General features: G+C 46.3%; 1 protein-coding gene across 1 annotated transcript in view; it reads right to left on the reverse strand.

Moving 5' to 3' along the window:
• Positions 1 to 4,310: 4,310 nt before the first annotated feature.
• Positions 4,311 to 20,704, reverse strand: part of LOC148027204 (alpha/beta-Hydrolases superfamily protein) — a 171,701-nt gene continuing 155,307 nt past the window's right edge. The window contains exons 14-18 of the mRNA XM_087691744.1: positions 7,786 to 7,908; positions 5,042 to 5,111; positions 4,862 to 4,956; positions 4,680 to 4,784; positions 4,311 to 4,600 (exon numbers count right to left, since the gene is read on the reverse strand). Coding sequence (XP_087547870.1) covers positions 4,472 to 4,600; positions 4,680 to 4,784; positions 4,862 to 4,956; positions 5,042 to 5,111; positions 7,786 to 7,908 — 522 coding nt within the window. The 3' untranslated portion in view covers positions 4,311 to 4,471. The remainder of the gene's footprint in view (positions 4,601 to 4,679; positions 4,785 to 4,861; positions 4,957 to 5,041; positions 5,112 to 7,785; positions 7,909 to 20,704) is intronic.

Genomic DNA, 20,704 nt, shown 5'->3' on the forward strand with positions numbered 1-20,704 from the left:
ATATCTACAAATTGGTTCTTTCTAAGAATTCATCTTGCATTGAAGGTTTGTCCATAAAATAGAGGAAAACCCTTGCAGTTGAAAAGTTTGCAAAATGTTGTTGTTTGATTTAGCCAAGAGATAGATCCACTTGCATTCGTTGGTAGGTCTTACCTGTTGGCCTTGCCTTCCAAATGTCCATTGATGTAGGTTTGTCCCTTCTTGATTGCTTCTTCCACTTTACACATATTAGGGCCGTTACCATGAGTAGTAGCAACATAGTCACACTCCATCTACATGTACCATATATTTGTTTCCTTGCAGCACAACATCCTCATTCTTTGTGGTTGAAAACCTCTTGCTCAAACTAAAGGGTTGCATACATGCAACACCTGATGCAGCCACATGAAAACATGTAGACGTGGTCATAATGGCCTTAAATGACCTTATTCCCCCTTATAGGTCCTTTAGATGCAATGCCATGTTTATCAATATTGAATTCTCCTCTTCACTCTACATAGAAACACTTGTTGGACTTTGTCTTATCCAAAAGAAAACTTTTCACAAGCTTTCCATGCAAGAATTCTTACTTTGAGCTTCTCCAAAACACCCACCCACCCACCACCACCCCCGGGGCAGCCCGTTATTTTTTCTCCACCTTGATATATGCATTCATTTTGTCTTGCATGAATTCCGTTTTTTCTTTGAGCTTCTCAACTTTTTTATCCCTCGATATATGCATCCATTCTCTCACAAATTTTATTTGAGTTTATTTGCCTTAAATTCCACTCTCTCCATTTAGTACAGATAAAACATTTGGGCTTGCATTTCATCTTTTATGATGTATATATATTGACTCTCATTGCATCATTTCTATAACTACTTTTGCATAAACATTCTCTTGAGCTTCTTGTGCAATTTCTTCTTACATATAAAGAGTAGATTAGCAAGGTATGTCCTCTTCATATATTCTTTCATTTATTATGTTGGATGGCCTCCAATGTTACTTTGACTCTAGGGTAGCCTAATCTAAAATTTTTAAAAGCACATATAGTCTTTTGTTAGCATTGCCCATCAAGACATATGCTATTACAATGCTACACATAAGGTGATTCTCAACCCACTTTTAGAAAAGAATTTATTTCCAATGCAAGCCTACCATCAATCCATGAGGGTCTCAACATCCAAAAGGATAAGGCATCTGCGAGTCATGCAACTAGAAGGAATCAAACCCATGGCATGCTTTGCAATAGAGCTAGTTGCTTGTTGAAAAATGTAGACTTGATATGGGTTCCTTAACTTGGTGTATGAAAAGCTACATCCTCCACTACTTATGATGTCACAATATCATCTACCTCTTAATCTAGTGCAAAGAGGTAGAAAGAGTAATTGAATGTTTAATGGTCTCTTGTACATTTGCTTATTATTTAATTTCAGTAACCTTTATGTGAGAGAGAGAGAGAGAGAGAGAGAGAGAGAGAGAGAGAGAGAGAGAGAGAGAGAGAGAGAGAGAGAGAGAGAGAGAGAGAGAGAGAGAGAGAGAGAGAGAGAGAGATGTGTATTAGCAGCCCCTCAAAGGAGTATAGGACAAAGACATACATCAAGGATTTAGTTTGACACCCACATTAGTGTGCCATTGGCACAAAAAGAAACCCACCTTAGGGTGCTATTGACAAACCCAACATTTTATTTTTCTAAAGTTGCAAAATTTATTACATGCATCGTGACCCAAAAGCAACTTAGTGCTTAGGCTTTTTGAACTCCTATATGATGCTATACCACCTCAATAAATTGCTATTTTCCCTCCTTTCTAGCTAGCTTCATCTTGGCAATTTCACTTGGTCATGGTTTGAGCTATGTTGATGTAAGTTCATCTATGATCTATACTTTTGTTCTTAAGAAAATTTACACACTAACTTTATCTTGTATGCTTCCAAACTCCAAATTTGATTGATTCTTTCGTTGCTTGATGACTTTTTATGGTATCATTTATTTGAACCACTTGACAATCTTCATCATGTAGTTTCTTTTGTGTTTCTTCATGCCTTTGTTAGGAAGACCTTCAAAATGTGCATGGGATACAATCTTCTTTTGCAATGTAGCTTCATTAATTATTGAAGAAATAATGTCAATTGTACCATTTATCCACTTCCTTGCCTTCTTGCACTGTGTTGTTATTTCCTTGACTTCATCTTCAATCTTCTTATCAACTATAGCCACATTTGTCACAAGCTCTCTCTAGCTTTGTCAAGTGTGTACTCTAAGAAGTGAGTCTTTGAAAATGGCATTCTCTTTTGCCACTCATCATTGACACCAGTATTTCTCCCATGGAATTGGCTCTTGATTTGATTTGGGAGGTGATGCAAAGATTATGAAAAAGTCTTTATGTACTTATGGAATAAAGTATGCCATACATCCTTGATGAAATAGTATAAGGGTAGCATTTGGATTGCTCCCCCGAGTCTACTACTTCATGCCATAGGTGGATCTCCCTCATCTCTCTTTGGTGTAGTATTTGTGTTTGGTATCCCTATATCCCTAGTTGGTGTGCTACTTTGATCTCCTCAACTCTATGGACTATTACCCCTCTTTGTGTGGTGGTTGTGTGTGGAGTCATTGTCTAGAAGAAATTGGTAAGTTGTGACTGATGTCCCCTTCTTTGTATGGTGCTTGCTTGTAATAATGATGTGTGGAGTCTCAAAATATTGACTGAGAACTGGCCCAAATAGCACTGGTCTAGAGATGCCATGGCTAGTCTAAGGGAGGTGTCTCCTCCAAATAGCTTGGGGTATTCGAACTGTGCTGTAAACTTCGTATATGCAGATGTAGTGCTCCTCACACTCCACCTCTTAGCATAGTCTGCAGATGTGCTCAACTTTGGCAGGTGTCCTCCAAGTCTCAATCTCAAGCTTATGAGAGGACCCTCTAAGCTAGCCAATGACTACTCACATCTCATGTAGCATATACACATCTAGGTATCCAAGTCTCACAATGAAACCATCCCTTATAATCCTCATAAAGTGATCCTTGTAATATGGTACATCTTTGGTGGAAGAGGTTGTTAAGGTGAAATCCATGTGTGTTGTATGTATAGTTGGTAAAGCTCCTATCACATGACCAAGTTCCTCTCAGTGTGGTAGAGGTGTATGAAGGGGGAATTGGGATCATACTAAAAGGGGGAGAGGTAGTTCATGTTGATCCCATATCTTGTGAGCCACTACTCGACCTGTGTATACCAATCTCATGCCCTACCTGAGCTAGCTATCAAAAGGTCTTGAAGGCCCTCCTAGATGGTCTATTTGGATACATGTCACGTACTCTCTGTGTATGAAGCTAATGGTCTAAAAAGGGGCCTCCATCATCATGGAAGGTGCTGCAGCACACTCAGCTCTAATGATCTCATGTGGTACTGATGGTTTGCTACAGATCTGTGTGTGTGTGAGGCATGGTGGAAAGTAGTGGGACCTTCTCTTCGTCCCCTTAATTGGGCTTTTGGAAAAGCCAAGTTTCCTACTCCGACAAAACCTCACATGAAGATTTAAGTCTCATTTCCTTGGATTCTAGGGATGCTCACATAACTTGGTCACCCGAAATGCTTTTGTTTTTTATTCTAGTTCTGGAGTTCAGCATCATGTGGCCAGGCTGAAGAGTCTTCCTCCTTGGCAGCTCGATCTTCTTCATCGTGCAACCCTTCTCCCCTGAGATGATTAAGTCCCTTGGCATACGCTAGTTTCCTCAGCATTTTCAGTCTTCTTAGTTTCTCTGTAACATTTGTACTCTTCTATCACAATTACTATAATTAGCCTTCCTGGTGATTGAAGCTTAATCAAGGCCATAATCTTTCTAAATTGTGTGAAGAATGCATCTCATCATGTAGTTTCTCGTAGCCAGCTTGATATGGGGATTTCGTTTGCAGGTTTTGGAGTTTGGTAGTATTGTCGAGGACTACCAATTGAACATGTTGAAGGAAGTTTACCTCATGCTAACTGCTACAATCATAACATTGCATTGCATTGGGCTTTTGCACAGTTGGTGTACTAGAGATATCTTTATTTTTCAACTCAGCTTTGGAAATTCGTCATATGGGCTGCAGTAGAGGCTTATTGTTATGGGCAGGTGGTGTTGCCCCTGGGTCTAGTCAGGTCTTGGTGGCTGGGTATCAAGGTCTTTGAGGAGGTCACCCATGACAGCACATCTGCTGGTTAATGTTCTCTGTTGGTATCAGTTTAGCAGCATTCACAACCTCAAACCAACCTTTTTTCACTGATCAGGCACACCATACTAGTGGTACAATCATTTCAAACTTAGCTAGCATCTTATTTGAAAATTTTAAAGGCTTATATGATGCTAACAGATGCAGAATCAAGATGTGATCATGTCATTCAATCAGATCTTTTATTTACAAAGAATTCCCTTATTCTTTTATGGGCATAAGTTTATGAAACAGAAGTCTTCAGATACAGTTTCAGACACTGCCATGAGCCATAAAGTCTTAGTAGGTTTTCAAGCTATCAAAGTTGTCTATATGAACAGGAACAATTTGGTCAGCAACAGAGAAGCCTCCAACTGTTCGGGCAAAGAACAGCATCTCTTGTTCAAGTGTGTACTTAATGTTTTCCGCCTGTCATACAACATGGTAGGTGTTATCATACCAAACAATAGCAAGATTTCAACTGTACAGATATGAAATCATCAGTTACCTTTCGAAAACCATGCTGCTCTCCTTCATATTCAATAAGTGCAACAGGTATATTCTGTTTCTTTACAGCCTCATAGATAAGCTGTGCCTGTGTTGCTGGAACAATCTGAAAAGAAGCTTTGCCACGTCAAGCACACTGAAGAGGAGCAAATGTGTGAGCCAATATCTTGACTGCTGGCCTACCTTATCTTCAAGACCTTGGAAAATTATGATGGGACATGAGAGCTTCTCTAGGAAGTTGATAGGAGATCGGTTGAAGATAACTTTATGGTCATTGCCTGCAAGCATTGGGAAAAGTTAAAGCTCATGTCATCATCTTTCACAGTGAGTTGAAAGTAAGTTTTGAAATGGTAAAATACTTGCCGATCAAAGATTCTATGTAATGAGCTTCAAACTTGTGTGTATCTCCCACAAGGACAAATAAATCACCAATCTGCCATGAAAGTGCATGGTAATTGTTTATGTAACCTGAAGGAATAACATTCAAATTCTGCTTGCATACAATAAAAACCTCTTTTCCTTGCTGCAAAGACATCACATCATTCATCCACAGGCATCCACAAAGATATATTGATTCAATGATTTTCACACTACTGAAACTGATTTGCATACTTAGAAATCCAGGGATAAGGGAAGAGACTGCTGGAGACAATTTATAAAACCAATAATGCAGAATTTAACAACTAGACATTTTCCCTGTTCAACCAAAACTATTTCACAAGAACTGCACAAACATGCAGTGATTGCAGTAATGACTTGAGGAAGAAAAGGAAAGGATGGAAACTGTCATTATCAAAATCTGGCATCTTTGATTGTGTATTACTCCATCATTCGATAGTATCTCTCTGTCTCAACTTGGAGCCAATGCACCCTCTGCAATTGCTTTTGCCTAGCATATCTCATGCAAGATGTGCACATTCATGTGTCCTCCTCTGATAATCGAAGAGCACGTAGTGCTAGTAAAATGTCATCTTTGTGTCATGCGGTGCCCTTTATGGAATCCTTGCCATTCCGATGTCCATCTTGGTGAAGTTTATCCTGATGTCTAGATACAGCTTAATGTGGCTGAGCTGCATAATGGGTGCTGTGAACATCTATGCTTTACTGCAATACAGGTCTAAAGAATGCACTAGTCTGCATAATGACAGGCCCATAGGTGGATGTGGATGGCTTTACACGGGTCTAGAGACGACAGAGAGGGAGATGGCAAGGGGGGTTGCAGTCAGCCCCTCAGACACAGCCATGGCAACAGGGGGCAAGAGGGCGAGTGTCACCCCACCCGGCAGGTCCACAGGCCTACACACCCACCCCCCACGGAGGCCTACACACATAGGCCACCTCACCTGAGGGCCCCCAGGCTGCCAAGAGGAGATAGACCGCCAGCCGATCATTTGGAACCCCCAAGTCACAGATCAGGAGGGGATACAAATTGGCGAGTGCCCCCACATACAGTGGGCTGGTTGGGAGGTGGCCCGGCTCGCACCATCAAGACCTGGTGGGAGGTGTACAGGATGGTGGACGAGGAGGTGTTGCAGCGGGCATCAGGTTGCCGGAGAATACCTAAGGAGTGGCTTGGCCCCCCGATACAAGAGCCGGTAGAGCCCAGGGAGGTATGAACTGCTAAGTTTTCACCAACAAGTATTTCCCTACAGGTGACAGGTAGAGTTGGTGGTGCCCCACATGGGACCTTCTTCACCGTGCAGGAGGGGGGGTGTTTGGCCCTTGACAGAGGATAGCAGGATGAGGAGATAGCTGTCCTTTCGTGGAGGAGGATTCGGGTGGTTGGCCTTCAAGGGAAGACATGGCGGCTGGACCCCTATGTTTTCTAGGAGGAGCTCCGGGAGTGGCACCTCTGGATTTTTGGGAGGGCAAGCCACTTGATGAGCTGAAGTGGGATCTAGGAGAGTGGCTATGGCCGGCCATTGCGGTCGCCAAGAAGCCACCGAGGTTCCTAGAGTACACAGCCAGGATTGGCAGACACGTACTGATGCAGGAGGACATGGACTGGGCACCGTCGCGTAGCAGGTACTGGGCGGAGCACAACATCAGGGATGCTTTCTGACTGACTTTTTGGCGCTGCCTATGGGACAACTGGAGGCCGAGGAGGGTATCGTATTTCTTATGGCTGGTGGCACATGGAGGCTTGGCGATGAGGAGTTGATTAGTCCAGATGCAGAAGGATGGAGGGTGTAAACGCTGCACACAGAAGTTTCTAGAAACTCCAAAGCAGTGCCTTTGGTCATGTGAGGCGGCACAGCTTGTGTGGAGAGGAGCACGCCGCATCCTCCGCCGTATAGCACCCAGCCTTGGATGTATCTCATGGGGAGCTTTTTGCTGGCAGGCAGTCAGCCAAGGCCGTCACCTTCTGTATGAGGCTGGGATGTAGGACACAATATTCTTTATTGAGGTTGGGTCGTGCGCAGTGGTTGGCTTGGAGGCTCTACCCATCCGCCAAGTACTGGAGCCCACAATAGACTGCTCTGAGGTATGGGAGATCGTAGGGAGTCTCACTGGATGGCATATCTGGAAGGCACGGTGTCGAGGTTTTTGGCGGGAAGAGACTTTCTGTATAGGTGACTTTAGTAGAGCTCTATACCTCCATCATCCACTCCCTTCGCGGCTGATGGGACCAGGTGCAAGGTGAGTCTCGAGCTCATCAGGAGCTCTGTTTTCATTTCATGCGCACTTGGGGCAGCCAGGACCTGTTTTTCGTGATGCAGGCAGGCAGCCCCAGATGGCCCCCCTCGCTCCAGATTCAAGGAAAGTAAAACCATTACACACCAGTTGGATCGTACAGAAAAAGATGAAAGATTGAAAGGTGAAAGCATGGTTCATGATGTCCAAATCATCCAAAAGAGTCCAAAATCTAGTCTATAAGAGACTGGCCCAATCTATCTGAGCAGCAAACTATACAAAGAGGTTCCCAAGGGAATTCCTTCAGGAATTTTCTGTGGAATGTGGGGACCAAGCATCCAAAAAAAAAAAGACACATTAGACTTTCATTAGCAGATGCACTGAGTATTTTTCAAGTTGACAATGTCCTTGCCTGTATGAATGTGCCAATCTCAAGCAGCATACATTTTAAAAACTGAAGCTGTCGACATTACCCCATACAAGGAAGCACCAGCCTTGAATATATCCTGGAAGACTAGAGCAGCAAGAGTAGTATACCCTCCTGCAGACCCGCCATCAATGCACAGGCGATCCTTGTCAACTTTACCGGAGTCCACCTGCACAGGAACGAGTTTGATTAATGCTCAATATAATCTGTTGCTGACAAAATATGCAAGATACGGTTGTGCTATGCAAAGACGCACTTGCTAGATATGTGAAAAACCTCCATATCCTACCCTTTCCAGCCTTTTCCCCCCAAAACTCAGCATCAATGAAATGGATGCCAATTGTAAAACTTGACACAATTTTCTTCACACCCTTAGTATCATTGCTACATACACAAGATGATTTGCATGTAACGGTTTTGGTAGCTGAAAGATTTAATAAAGTGTCTATCTCTCAAGTGGAAACATCTTAAAGGTAGTGCATTTCTTAGCATCCTTTCAAACACGAAAATCCAATGCAAGTTGCCAAGCCTGATTGTACCAGTTGAGTGATTGGCCCCCATGAATGAGAAGATTGTGAAACCAAATTTCTAAGAGCCTCTCAGACATGGTCATCCAGAAACATTGCCTTGTTGTTTTAAAGAATGGATGTGATCATAGTGTTGAGTTTCAAAACTGAAAGAGGTGAAGAACATAACATATTTTCCAATCAGGTATGAAACATCATCGTTTAACATCCCCAATTGGAATTGTAGAGAAGAAGAACAGTTTGGACATTGATGTCTGCTGAAATCCAAGTCAAAGAACCTCACCTTTGTCAGTTAAAGCACTGTTTTCAAAGCCTACTGGAAAGTTCCACTACTGGCGGAAGCTTCACCAGGTTCCAGGACCTTAAACAGCAGAAGAATCAGCAGCATCAGCATAGCAACACAAACAAATGCCCATTCTGTGGCAATCCCAATTTACTTTGGAAGATACATACGATCTCAATCTTTTATTGTAATGAGACCAACTCAATCTTCTGCCTTTTTTATTTCTGAGAAGTATTATCTCTCAGTTAAAAGGGCCCAAAGAGCTAGACTTCCCCCTGTAGTTACAGGCACAGCCATATTGGAAGCAAGTGCTAGGAGGCTGGCCACTCTCAGCTTCCCGAACTTTTAAGTGTTTTCCTTCCTGAAATTAGGGACTTCAATAGTCAAAAGACTGAGAAGGTTACAAAAACTCTCCCCTTAGGAAGGCTAGATGTGGCGATGAGACGTGTACCACGAAGTGATCATCATTTTTTTTTGCAAATAAAGTGTGGCTAATTATATTACTTTAGGAAAAACCTGAATACAAGTGCTCATGCTCAACAGACTAGCTGGAGCTCATGCAGAGTCACAGATATATCAAATGTACAAGCCTCTCAGGGTGGTCTAGGGGGGATGGGGGCAAGAAGCCATGGAGGGGGGGGGGGTATCACCGTCTGGGGCTGCCTGCCTGCATCACGAAAAACAGGTCCTGGCCGCTCCAAGTGTGCATGAAATGAAAACGGAGCTCTTGACGAGCTCTAGACTCACCCTGCACCTGGTCCCATCGGCCACGGAGGGGGTGGATGATGGAGGTCCAGAGCTTTGCTAAGGTCGCCTATGCTTGTACTAAAAGTCTCTCTCTGCCAAAAGCCTCCTGACACCGCACCTTCCAGATATGCTATCCGGTAAGACTCCCTATGATCTCCCATACCTCAGAGTGGTCTGCTGTGGGCTCCAATGCCTAGCGGATGGGTAGAGCCTCCAAACCAACCACTGCGCACGACCCTACCTCAATAATGAATATTGTGTCCTGCATCCCGGCCTCATACAAAAGGTGACGACCTTGGCTGACTGCCTGCCAGCAGAAAGCTCCCCATCAAATACATCCAAGGATGGGTGCTATATGGCAGAGGATGCGGCATGCTCCTCTCCACATGAGTTGCGCTACCTCAGATGACCAAAGGTAGCTGGGTGCTATATGGCGGAGGATGCGGCATGCTCCTCTCCACATGAGTTGCGCTGCCTCAGATGACCAAAGGTAGTGCTTTGGAGTTTCCAGAGGCTACTGTGTGCAGTGCTTACAACCTCCCTCTTGCATCTGGACTAGCAAACTTCCCACCACCAGGCCTCCATGTGCCACCAGCCATAAGAAATACAATACCCTCCTCGGCCTCCAGCTATCCCATAGGCGGCGCCAAAAGGTCCGTCGCAAAACCTCCATGATGCTGTGCTCCGCCCAGTGCCTGCTACGTGACGATGCCCAATCCATGTCCTCTTGCATCAGCACGTGTCTGCCAATCCTAACTGTGTACTCTAGGAACCTCGATGGCTTCTTGGTGACCGGCCATAGCCACTCTCCTGGATCCCACTCCAGCTCATCAAGTGGCTTGTCCTCCCAGATCCAGAGGCGTCACTCCCTGACCTCCTCCCAGAAGACATAAGGATCCAGCCGCCATGTCTTCCATTGAAGGCCAACCACCCAAATCCTCCTCCATGAAAGGACAACTATCCCCCCATCCTGCTGCCCTTTGTGAGGGGCCAGATGCCCCCCCCTCTTGCACGGTGAAGAAGGTCCCATGTGGAGCGCTGCCCACTCTACCTGCCATCTATAGGGGGATATCTGATGGTGAAAACCTAGCGGCCCATACCTCCCTTGGCTCTACCGGCTCTTGTATCGGGGGGGGAGCAAGCCACTCTTGAGGTATTGCTGTGTCTATCTCCCTTCTCAACTCAACTCCTCTTTGGCAACCTGATGCTCACTGCAGCAGCACCTTGTTCACCATCCTGTACATCTCCCGCCATGTCCTGATGGTATACGAGCCAGGCCGGCCTCCCAACCAGCCCATTGTATGTGGGGGACACTCATCAATTTGTACCCCATCCCAATCTTTGACCTGGGGGTTCCAGATCACCGGCTGACGGTCTATCTTCTCCTGGCAGCTTGGGGGGCTTTGAACTAGGGCCTTACGGAAGCCCCGCCACATGAAACATGTTGCATAGGAAGGGGGATTGTGGGGGGGTGATCTGGGCTGCCGTGACGATCCATCTCAGGGACGGCCTCCAATCATCGCCAAGCCTCAATCTACAATCTAGAGACCCTCCTGCGGTAGGACCTTCCAGGTTTGCCCTTCTGGTGTGAGGCCGCGGATTACTAACTTGCCCAAGAGGGCCATACTCTGATACTTTGGGTCTATGATTCCAAGCCCTCCCTTCGGATGATGGTTGCCCATGCCACCTTGGCTTGAGAATCCCTTGAACTGTCTAACTCAGGCCAAAGGAAGTTCCGCACTAGGCGGAAAAGCTGAACTACGTAGGATGAGGAGAAGCACCAACATGAGGCGATGTACCAAGCCATCGCTAGGAGAACCCGGTTAACCACCAGGGCTCGGCCTGCTAGGGAAAGGCGAGCAGTACTCCAGTAGGTCAGCTTTCTCCGAATAGAGTCCACGACTGGAAGAAACTGCTGGGCGGGAGTGATGTCTATTCCCACCTGGAACCCTAAGTAACATATGGTTTGTCCTCTCCACACTCATCTAAATCCCAAGTGGATGCCCCACTCCGTGCTAGAGTCCTGGTCTGTAAGGAATCAAACTGACTTTTGCCAGTTGATTTTCGCTTCTTGTTGCAGTACAGAACACCTCAAGAGCCAATCTCACTCTCTCCAGCGTCAACTCATCGTCCTCTATGTAGAGTGCTATATCATCTGTATACTCTGAGTCTAACAGCTTCATCTCCTCTCTCACTGGAAGTCGGAGGCCGTGTAACCCGCTCACACGTGACTTGCAGAAGTGAGACATTGCCTCTACAAAGAGTAAGAATAGGTGCACGGCCAAGGGGCAGCCCTACCGGACCAATCTCTCCAGCCGAAACTCTACCCCTCGCTTATTACCTATGAGAACCCTGTTGGTAGCCAATTTGTAAAGTGCGGAGACCCCGTGGATCCATGCCTGGGAGAAGCCCAACCTCAACATGGTGCCCTCTAAGAAGTCCCACTCTACCCTGTCATAGGCTTTCTCGAAGTCTAGGAGTAGTATGGCCAGTCCCTATCCACTGTGCTAAGCCCACTCTGTCGCCTCAAAGAAGGTGAATACATTGTCTAGGATGCTCCTATCCTGGACAAAGCCTGTTTGTGTGTCATGAATGATTTCTGGAAGCACAAGGCGGAGTCGCCTACCAATCATCTTTGCCAATGCCTTATAGGCCACTGACAATAAGGTGATTGGTCTCCACTTATAGCTCCAACCAGTCTCCCCCTTTGGGGAGGAGACTAATGAGGCTTGCCGAAAGACTCCCTAGCATCTGTCCTGAAGTGAAAATCTCTTGGAAGGCCAGCAGTAAGGGGTCCTTCACCACCTCCCAATAGGTAGTGAAGAAGGCCTTAGAGAGCCCATCCTCTCCCAGGCATTTTTGCCCAACTTGTGTATGGAAAGCCTCCTCTAGTTCCTTCTCTATGAAGGGGGCTAGGAGGGAGCGTCCCATCTCCTCTGTGACGAGGGATGAGATGTGATCCCAGACCTGCTGTCTACATTGCTGTTCTCTAGCTGAGGCTATCTCCTGCTGGAAAAGGCGTCTGTAGTAGTTGGTGGCAATCTCCATCACCTCGTTTGGGATAGAATGAGTCCTTCCATACTAATCCAGAAGGAAGCATATCTGCTCTCCTGAGGTGCGGGGATGGTGCACCTAGAAAAACTCCATGCACATCGTGTCCCCCTTCCGTGCCTAGAAGGCTGTTGAGGTGCAGAATGAGAACTCCGAGTGCTTATTCTCTAGATTGGCGATGGCTAGTCACGTGCGCACCTCCTGTGCGTGGAGGATGGGATCTCCTGGTGCCTCCTGTAGTAATCTCTGCATGGCTGCAAGTTCCGCCGAAGTGCTTTCTCCTTCTCCTAGCTCTGTTGCTTGGCTTGTAGGGCTGCCTCTTGGCAGATACTACTCGACTCGGCTAGGACCTTTGCCACCTCCTCTGTGAGCCGGTCCCTCTTGCCCCACTCCCTGGTCTAGATCTGCTCAATCTGTCTTTTCACCTTCTCCCTCCTATAGATCGAGTCAGGGATCCGACATGTCGTGTGTCTAGGGCAAATGCTGGGGGATCAAGTGTCAGGAGTATCGGGCACTGATCGGACAACATGGTGCCTGCCAACTATCCTACTTGGCCTCCACGAGAGCATCTCCACTCTCCCACATAGAACTTGTCCAACTGCTCCAGTAGAACTCCACCTAGCCACCTATATCTCGAAGAGAAGTCCAGCGACCTCTCCCTCCTGTGGAAGGCAAGGTCTCTCCAAGCATCGCGTGCTCCTACTGCCAGTAGAAAGACCTCCCATGCTTCTTGCTCCTCCCCAGCCATGCCTTGGTGGTTTCTGCCTTTGCCCTGTTGGTCCTATAGAACCTCGAGGTTGTTGAAGTCTTCTCCAACAATCCACAAGTCCACCTCTGGGAGTCTTGCTACGATCTCCGCCTAGAACCTATTGTGTGCTCTAACCTCAGTAGGGGCATAGACATTGAGGACTCCAAGGCACGAGCCCCCAATATCCAATCTGATCCATAGAACCCTCCTTGCCACTATCGTCCCGTGGTCTTGTACACACGTGGTGAGACTCAGGCCAATAGAGGTGCATACGCCTCCACTCTTGCCGTGGGCACCAATGCCGTGCTTCCAGTAAGTGCGTGAATTGCCTGGGAGAACCTTCCCTACCTGTTGGGCTTGGGCGGGAGTGAGCTTGTGCATCTATAGAAGTAAGATGTCGATCCGTCCGGCAAGGGCAGGTTGCAGCTCGTGGTGAACAATCAACTTCCTGGAACCATGTGCTCCACTATAGTGGAGGCTATTCACATTCGAGGATGCAAGATGTAAACTTATAGGGAAACTTGTGACTGACCGAACAAGCATCTGTTCAGTGTGGAAGCTGCTGATGAAGAAGAGGAGCTATGAGGCATGTGGATATGCTTTGCTGCTGGCTTGGATGGTAAACTCCATTCCCGCATGGTAGCCCTCGGGCACGAACCATGGGGGTGATGGATGCGCCTGGTGGTACCACCAGGGCATCTATCAACGAGGCTGAGAGGCGAGACTCTATACATTGGTAGAAACGAGCTACCTTTGCCAGGGGCCACTCGATCACATCCATCGGCGCTCTCCACTACGGAGGGGCTTGAAAGATAATGCTCAGAATGTGGGACCTCGACCCCAACCCACTAGTTAATGTCCATCATGCAACCTGGCCACTGTAGGGGAAAAGTGCCAATCCACCTTCTCCCATCCACTGGGAGATGTGGTATGCCACCTGCTCTTCACCTCCTCTATTTGAGTCGTTGTCCAGTATCCTGTGTGAGAGATCCGAAGGAAGAAGGCGTAGTTTGGTCCATCCGATGGTGCTAGTAGATGGACCTTGCCGCTCCTTGACTTGCGTACCACGAAGATTTCCACCTCCAAGGTTAGTGCGAATTCTCTGCGCTCCATAACTCTCAAGTAAGACCATGGCCCACTATGAAAAAACTCCTGCGGTAGTAGCTGCGTCTGTCTCGAGAAAATGTAATAGGTGCCATGGACGGATGAGCTGGTGGCTGTGTGGGGAGAGGAGGGGAGGCTATGTTGAGATATTTGCAATCACACCTAATGTAGTCTCTTTGTATGAGGTGGTCTGGGCTTAGGACATGCAGGCTGCAGTAATCCCATATGCACAGAGAGGGAAGATTGCTACCCATCCAACAACTATAAAGCATTGTACTTGACTACCACTTTTCATGTAGAATGAATACAATGTCATGATGCTTTGTACTTTCAGTTAAGTGTCTTGTCATTGTCAGTCATACACAAGATTGTGTTTATGAGTCCAAGCTTCCATCTTGGAACCTAATTCACTTGTGTATCAAACATTGTCTTTGTTTCTATCATCATGAGTTCACTCTATGCCTACAAGCCGCCATAGCCATGCTCTAGATCCGCACATTTCGACATGGTATCAGAGCCCAATCGGGCATGGCATTGCTTCTCCAGCCTCTCTTGATTCCTCTCAACCTCTATCTAGCTCACATCTAGCTCAGTGTGAGTGTATGACTCCAATTTCTCACTTGAACCCCATAACCACTGTTTGGCAGCCATAGCCAGACAGGACATACAGCACTTGGAGCTTCTATATCTTACTCTACTCGTGGCGAAGCTCCCTGCTACATCACAGTCCAACATTACTCATCATTGAGCCCATCATTGCGTGAATTTGAGCTCGCTGGAAATTCTGCGTCTGTATCAATTCGTACAACCTGATCTCTGTTTGCGCGCTGCGATTGCACCTCTGGGGATAGGGCATTTGAAGAAAGACTCCTAAGCTTCATCTCCATCAAATATGTGACGGAATGATCCACTGTAGCTGCTGCATTATCGGAAAAGTCAGTCGCCTGCACCTCAAACCCTAACAGTCCTCCATAGCTTTTGAACTCAAGCTCATAAAATCCTTCAATTTCTCACTCTTTTGGGCTCAACCAACCCTCTGCAATTCTAATTCACTCTGATCTACTTAGTTTCCAATTCAAATCAACAAGGGAAGCAAGAAATCAAACTCAGTTTCAACACCAAGCTTCAAGATAGTATCTTTTTGATACTCATTTAGTGTTGATAAACACTAATCTTCTTGTGTCTATTGACACATTAAAGTGTAACTCTTCTGCGGTGCAAACTCAAAATTTGAAGCTCATTCTCAGTTATGGGAATGACCAAAATGAATTCCTCAAAGGAAGAAATGTAGTAACCTACATCCAAGTGCAATCAATGATTTCATTTAAATATTTTGAAGACATTCCAGCTGCCTCGATCATCATGCAAATCTCAAAAATGGTGATATCTTTGCTTGAGGGGGACATGGACATGAAGACCAATGCATATGCAAACAAAGTCAATGAAGAAGCAGATTAGGAGAACCTAGAAGAAGAGGACCAAAAGATCAAAGAGAAAAAGAATAAGAAGAAGAAGCAGAAAAATCATGAAGACTCTGAAGTGGCAAGCAAAGTGAAGAGCAAGTACATGGTCAAAAAGGGCAAACTGGACTACTCCAACAAGAAGACCTAGAATGAATTGAATATCTACGTAAAAAGTAATGCTAAAAACTGCAAGGGCCTACTGGTCCTTGATCGAAATTTTTACTGACTTCTTTAGCCTTGTAATGTCTAGCCCAAATGTCTTTATCATAAGCCTATAAAACTCCTCATGTAGCCTTGTACTACAGCCTCTATAAGGCCCCTGCTATAGCCTCTAGATGACCATCATGTTTGTGGTGCACTCTACTGCCAGGTGCCCAAATTCATGGCAACGCCAGACACTGCCATGGCTGCCCAATCACAATGACCCGCTGCTTGTAGGAATGTCCGCCTACCTCAATCTCTAGAAATAGTGGTATATTCTTTGTCTCTTTCACTGCCACCCATACCTCTGGGACTCCTGTGGCTGTCATTGCGCCCATGAAAGAGGCAGAAAGGACGGTACTGAAGAGCCGTCCAAAGTCTTCCACAAGCTGGCGATACTCTATCACCATTCCAAGGAAGAGTAGGGTGACTGGGTGTCTAAGGAAATTGTTGTGGAGCGCGAACGCCTCCAATGTGAAGCCACTGTACCAAGGAACCATAAGGATGACCCCCTTTGTGGAGGCATAGGGTGAGCTAGCCAGTAGCTCCCGTGCTGCGTTTATTGAGGTAAGTAGTACCATGAAGATCCCTTGACCCATTAGAATCACCTCCACTACTCCACTATCTGCACTGTGCCGATGTGCAGTGTGAAGTGAAGCCAATCCTGAAGCTGGGGGGAGTATCCTACTACTTGACCAAAGATTGTTGTTTCTTTAAGCTCCAGCTCTGTGGCATGTGCGGCTAAGAGCTGCTCCTCAAAGAGGACAACGCGCAAGGTGTTTGACAGGGGGGCACTCGTGGAATGCACCGGTGTCTGACCAGAGGTTTCCATTGCATGTCCTTGCTGAGGACCTACCACTTACGTTGCTGTGCTGCCGGAGGGAAGGGGATGTTGCTGCAGAGGGAGGGAGCAATTGGAGGGCAGGAGGGCCGATGGTGAGGAGGGGGTGGGGGTGGGGAATGCTTTTTAGACGGTGGGGGAGGTGTTGGACACCGCTGTAGGCCGGCTCGCAATGGGATGACGCGTGTGTTAGGCCTGTTGGACAGGGCCGGGCTGTATTATGGAAAAAGGCGGAGAGACAGACGGTGAAGGTGGGGAGGTTAGGGTGGAGGGGCGGGGAGTCAAATCCTTAGACGAGAGGAAGGTGGGTTTAGACGGGGGGAGCTAGCAGTGGGGGGGGGGGGGGGGGGGGGGGTTTCAAGCAAGGGAGAGCAAGCGGCGAGGGTGAGGCGGAGTGGGTGAGGCACACGAGGTAGGGCGCACTACGGAGTAGGCGGAGTGGGGGTGAGCAGAGGCAGAAGCGGTGCTGGGGGGGGTCGCACTGGGGGGAGGGGTTGCGCTAGGGGGAAGGCGGAGCAGAAGGCAGGGAAGATGGTGGGGGGGTAGCGGGACAATAGGAGGGGGGAGCTGGCACGATGGCAACAATGCATGTGACGGCAGGAGCTCTTACATGCTATATTCATGAATACACTACCCGCATGAAGTGATCATCACTACACTACCTTCTTTGCTGAGCTCCAATCAAAGTTCTAATTCCTGATGCTCAAGAGTCACAGCTATCAACTGCATATCAATGCAGCCAAGGCATTTCACCGTAAACCCTCTTTGTAACTGCTCAGCAGATAGGCAATCAATTCACCCACCATGACACAATCTCAAATATGAGAGGGACTCCATGGAAACTCCAAGTTGTGCTTGAAGGATTGGCATTGTACTTGGAAACAGAACCTAATCCCAAATAGGAGAAATTCATGAAAGATGGATTGGAGAACACGAGGAATAGACTCTCTGCATGAAGAGCAACCAAAAACAAATCTGAGAGCTCAAATCCAATCATGAGAAAGAAATCCAGAACCTATTGGATGAGAAGATAGCCTACACCCTTGAACTACAACAACTCAAAGAAGAAATCAATGCACTCAAGGAAAACATGCTGAAAGGAGAGATTCCTCTGGTGGATTCCTCTGGTAGAAGAACTAGCACAAGACATGGACATTCACTGGATTTTTCAGGACATCATGACCAGAGACCTGGGGAGGAGCTTCGAGATCAGATTTGCAGCTGCTATCCTTAGAGCTTGGAATCTGTTTCATCTGCCTTTATCAATTACCGTCAACCACAATTGAAGAAAAGAGGCCCCTTCTTTTGTCAATCACTACTTAAGATCAGAGTCTGTCCACACTGTTGAACAGAGGGCTTATCTTTCCTGGGGAGGTTCTCCATGCAGGTTGCTTTCTCAGTAGAAGACTGGTTTGATTTTCAGAAGCTATCTTAGGAGATCCATAAGGAGAGACTCCAGGGTCTCAGGTGCTGGAGTTATGGTAGTGACAGTGACAGAGGGAGTCCCTCCGACGTGCAGGACAAATACAACCACTTCTTTGGATTGGATTCGTCTCTTCTCGAGAGGGGACATTCTTCTTAGGGTCCTTGCAACTAGCAAAGAAAAGGTCTTCACTTTCATGGTGGAGGACAGCTTCCTTCAGAGCAAGGACATGGATTAGGCACGATTCACAACTACTCTAGACAGAGGATCAAAGCAATGGCACATTGTGAGAGGAGATTGATGGATGGAGACACTAGGCTTATAAAAGAAGACCTCTTCAGAGATTACAGTGGGATCCAGGAGAATGAATTTGGAGAAACCCATTCTTCATGGGATGTGGCCTTCTTTAGCTACATCACCATGTTAGGAGGAAGATTCACACGAGCAGAATCAGAGCATAACCTCACTGGCATAGACAGGTTATCTCAAATCACTTTTGTCAAACATTTGGAGGAGGTTGGATGACAGCTTTAGGCCTAGGAAGATTTCTCTCTTCTTATGGTTAGTAGCTCATAGGAGCTTAGCAATCCCTACATGGCTCAGGAATGGAGGGGCGCCAATGGCGTGACCACGTAGATGAGACATAAAGACACTGTCTATTGGACTGTCCCAGATCTTAAGATGGTCTTTTGTGGCACAAGTGAGACTATGGTTGGGACTCGGGGGGGCAGTATCTTGGATATAGGCCCAACATGTGGATATGAGGATGTACAAGCCATTCTTTTCTCATAATTAGTCAGCATTTGGATAGGATATCCATTCCAGACTACACCTTTCACCTAGCCTATCCTATGGTTTGGCGCTATAGCCCACCAAATTCATTGTTCACAACCATTGTATTTATGATGTATTCAGTTGCTCTTTATAGGGCCTTCTTTGTACTTTGTGTTGTTACCTCAAGGAGACTTTTCTTCAAGGTGTTATTAATAGAATTTCTCTTTTCTTTGGGAAAAAAAGAAAGAGACATGGAGACAAAAATTGAGACCACAAAACAAGCCCTCGCCACAAAATGGAAGGTGGTGATCAAAGGGGACTTTAAGAAAAGGTACAGGAGTGGAGAGTGGTAACAATCAAATGCAAAGGCTTGAAAGAAGTGGAATTAAACCTAGTCAACCACAAAATACAGAAGAAAAGATACGGTGAGGTTAGAAACTCAATGTATGAGTCACAGGGCTTGTTGGAAAGGAGGGCATTCCCCTAGAGGAGGACAAGAAACAATTATGTGCAAAGCTAGGCTGCAAGGACAAATCCCCTGCTTTTATCAAAGCATGCTGAGCAGGGAATGATTCCACGTGTCCACAAGCCCTCATATACAGTTTCTGAATGACAAGCAAGGAGTTAACTTCTTCAAGAGAGGATTATCCTAAGGGGGTTGGAGGGCATAGTTGGAGCTTAAGAAAAAACACACATCTTCTATGACAACTTATGGATCTATTACACTCTTCTTCCATTGCGCCAAGAAGATGCAACAAGCTCCCTTATATACTTGGGCATCACTTTTACTAGCACAAGGTGGTCTTCCATGAGACATGCATCACAACATAGCCAAGAGTAAGCTGCACTTGTATAGGTGGAGCAACAATGTTACTGAGCCCATGTTCAGGAACTCTGCATAAAAGAATGGATTTTTGATACATTAGTCACCGTTGTGATGTATGGAACACCTATATAGGCTCCTAGACTCTATACTTATGATTAGTGATGAATGGAGAGACCTCAAATCCTTACAATCTCCAAGATGATACATTGTAAACCCTTAGTGCCACGTGAGATCATCAAAGCAAAGCTTAGAGCACCCCCCATGGTGGTGGAGGCTCTATTCCAAACCATCAGCTACATTAGCCAGATCAAGTCCATAAGCCCAGACAGGTTACCACACAGTTCTAGAGAGGTCATAAAGTAATGCCACCCATGACCACTCATCATGGTATGCTGCTACACACCATTAGTTTTAGAGCATCGATTGGACATAGATAGATTACCACCTCCCAGTATGATGAGAACCCCCCATAATTTATATTCTCCCGAGAGGAGAGAGAGAGAGTTGTGAGACAGCATTTTGGTACAGATGCATACTCAATATACTTGCTTGGTCCCCTATCCCCCAGATGCAGCATTATAAAGATTATTTCATTAGATCACAGATGATGGGCTTATCAGACAACCAGGTTACATGGATATGCACATGTCCTACATTAAGAGGATGGCTGCTAGATTGGGATATCATCACACATGCTCAAGATTGGGGCAAGTGCAGTAGCATGGGTTGCCAAGGAAGACAAGCTACATATGCTTTGTCATGAAGAGGTAAGAATCAGAGGATGATTGCGTTTGGTGAGGTAATTGGCCCACTTGGTCGAGTGCTAGACTACCTTGACCAAAGAAGCCTTGGCCTCTTCCTTATGCTGCTACAAAGGCATCAAGCAGGGCTTCTACACAAGGATCCAAAGATCTCAATCGCAGATTACCAGCTTCTTTATGCCCACCAGCATGTGGTATACCATACCCCTCTCCTTC

Source organism: Lygodium microphyllum, chromosome 13, assembly GCF_053477565.2.
Source record: "Lygodium microphyllum isolate KBCC chromosome 13, Lygodium_microphyllum_v1.1.10, whole genome shotgun sequence".
Lineage (NCBI taxonomy): Eukaryota > Viridiplantae > Streptophyta > Polypodiopsida > Schizaeales > Lygodiaceae > Lygodium > Lygodium microphyllum.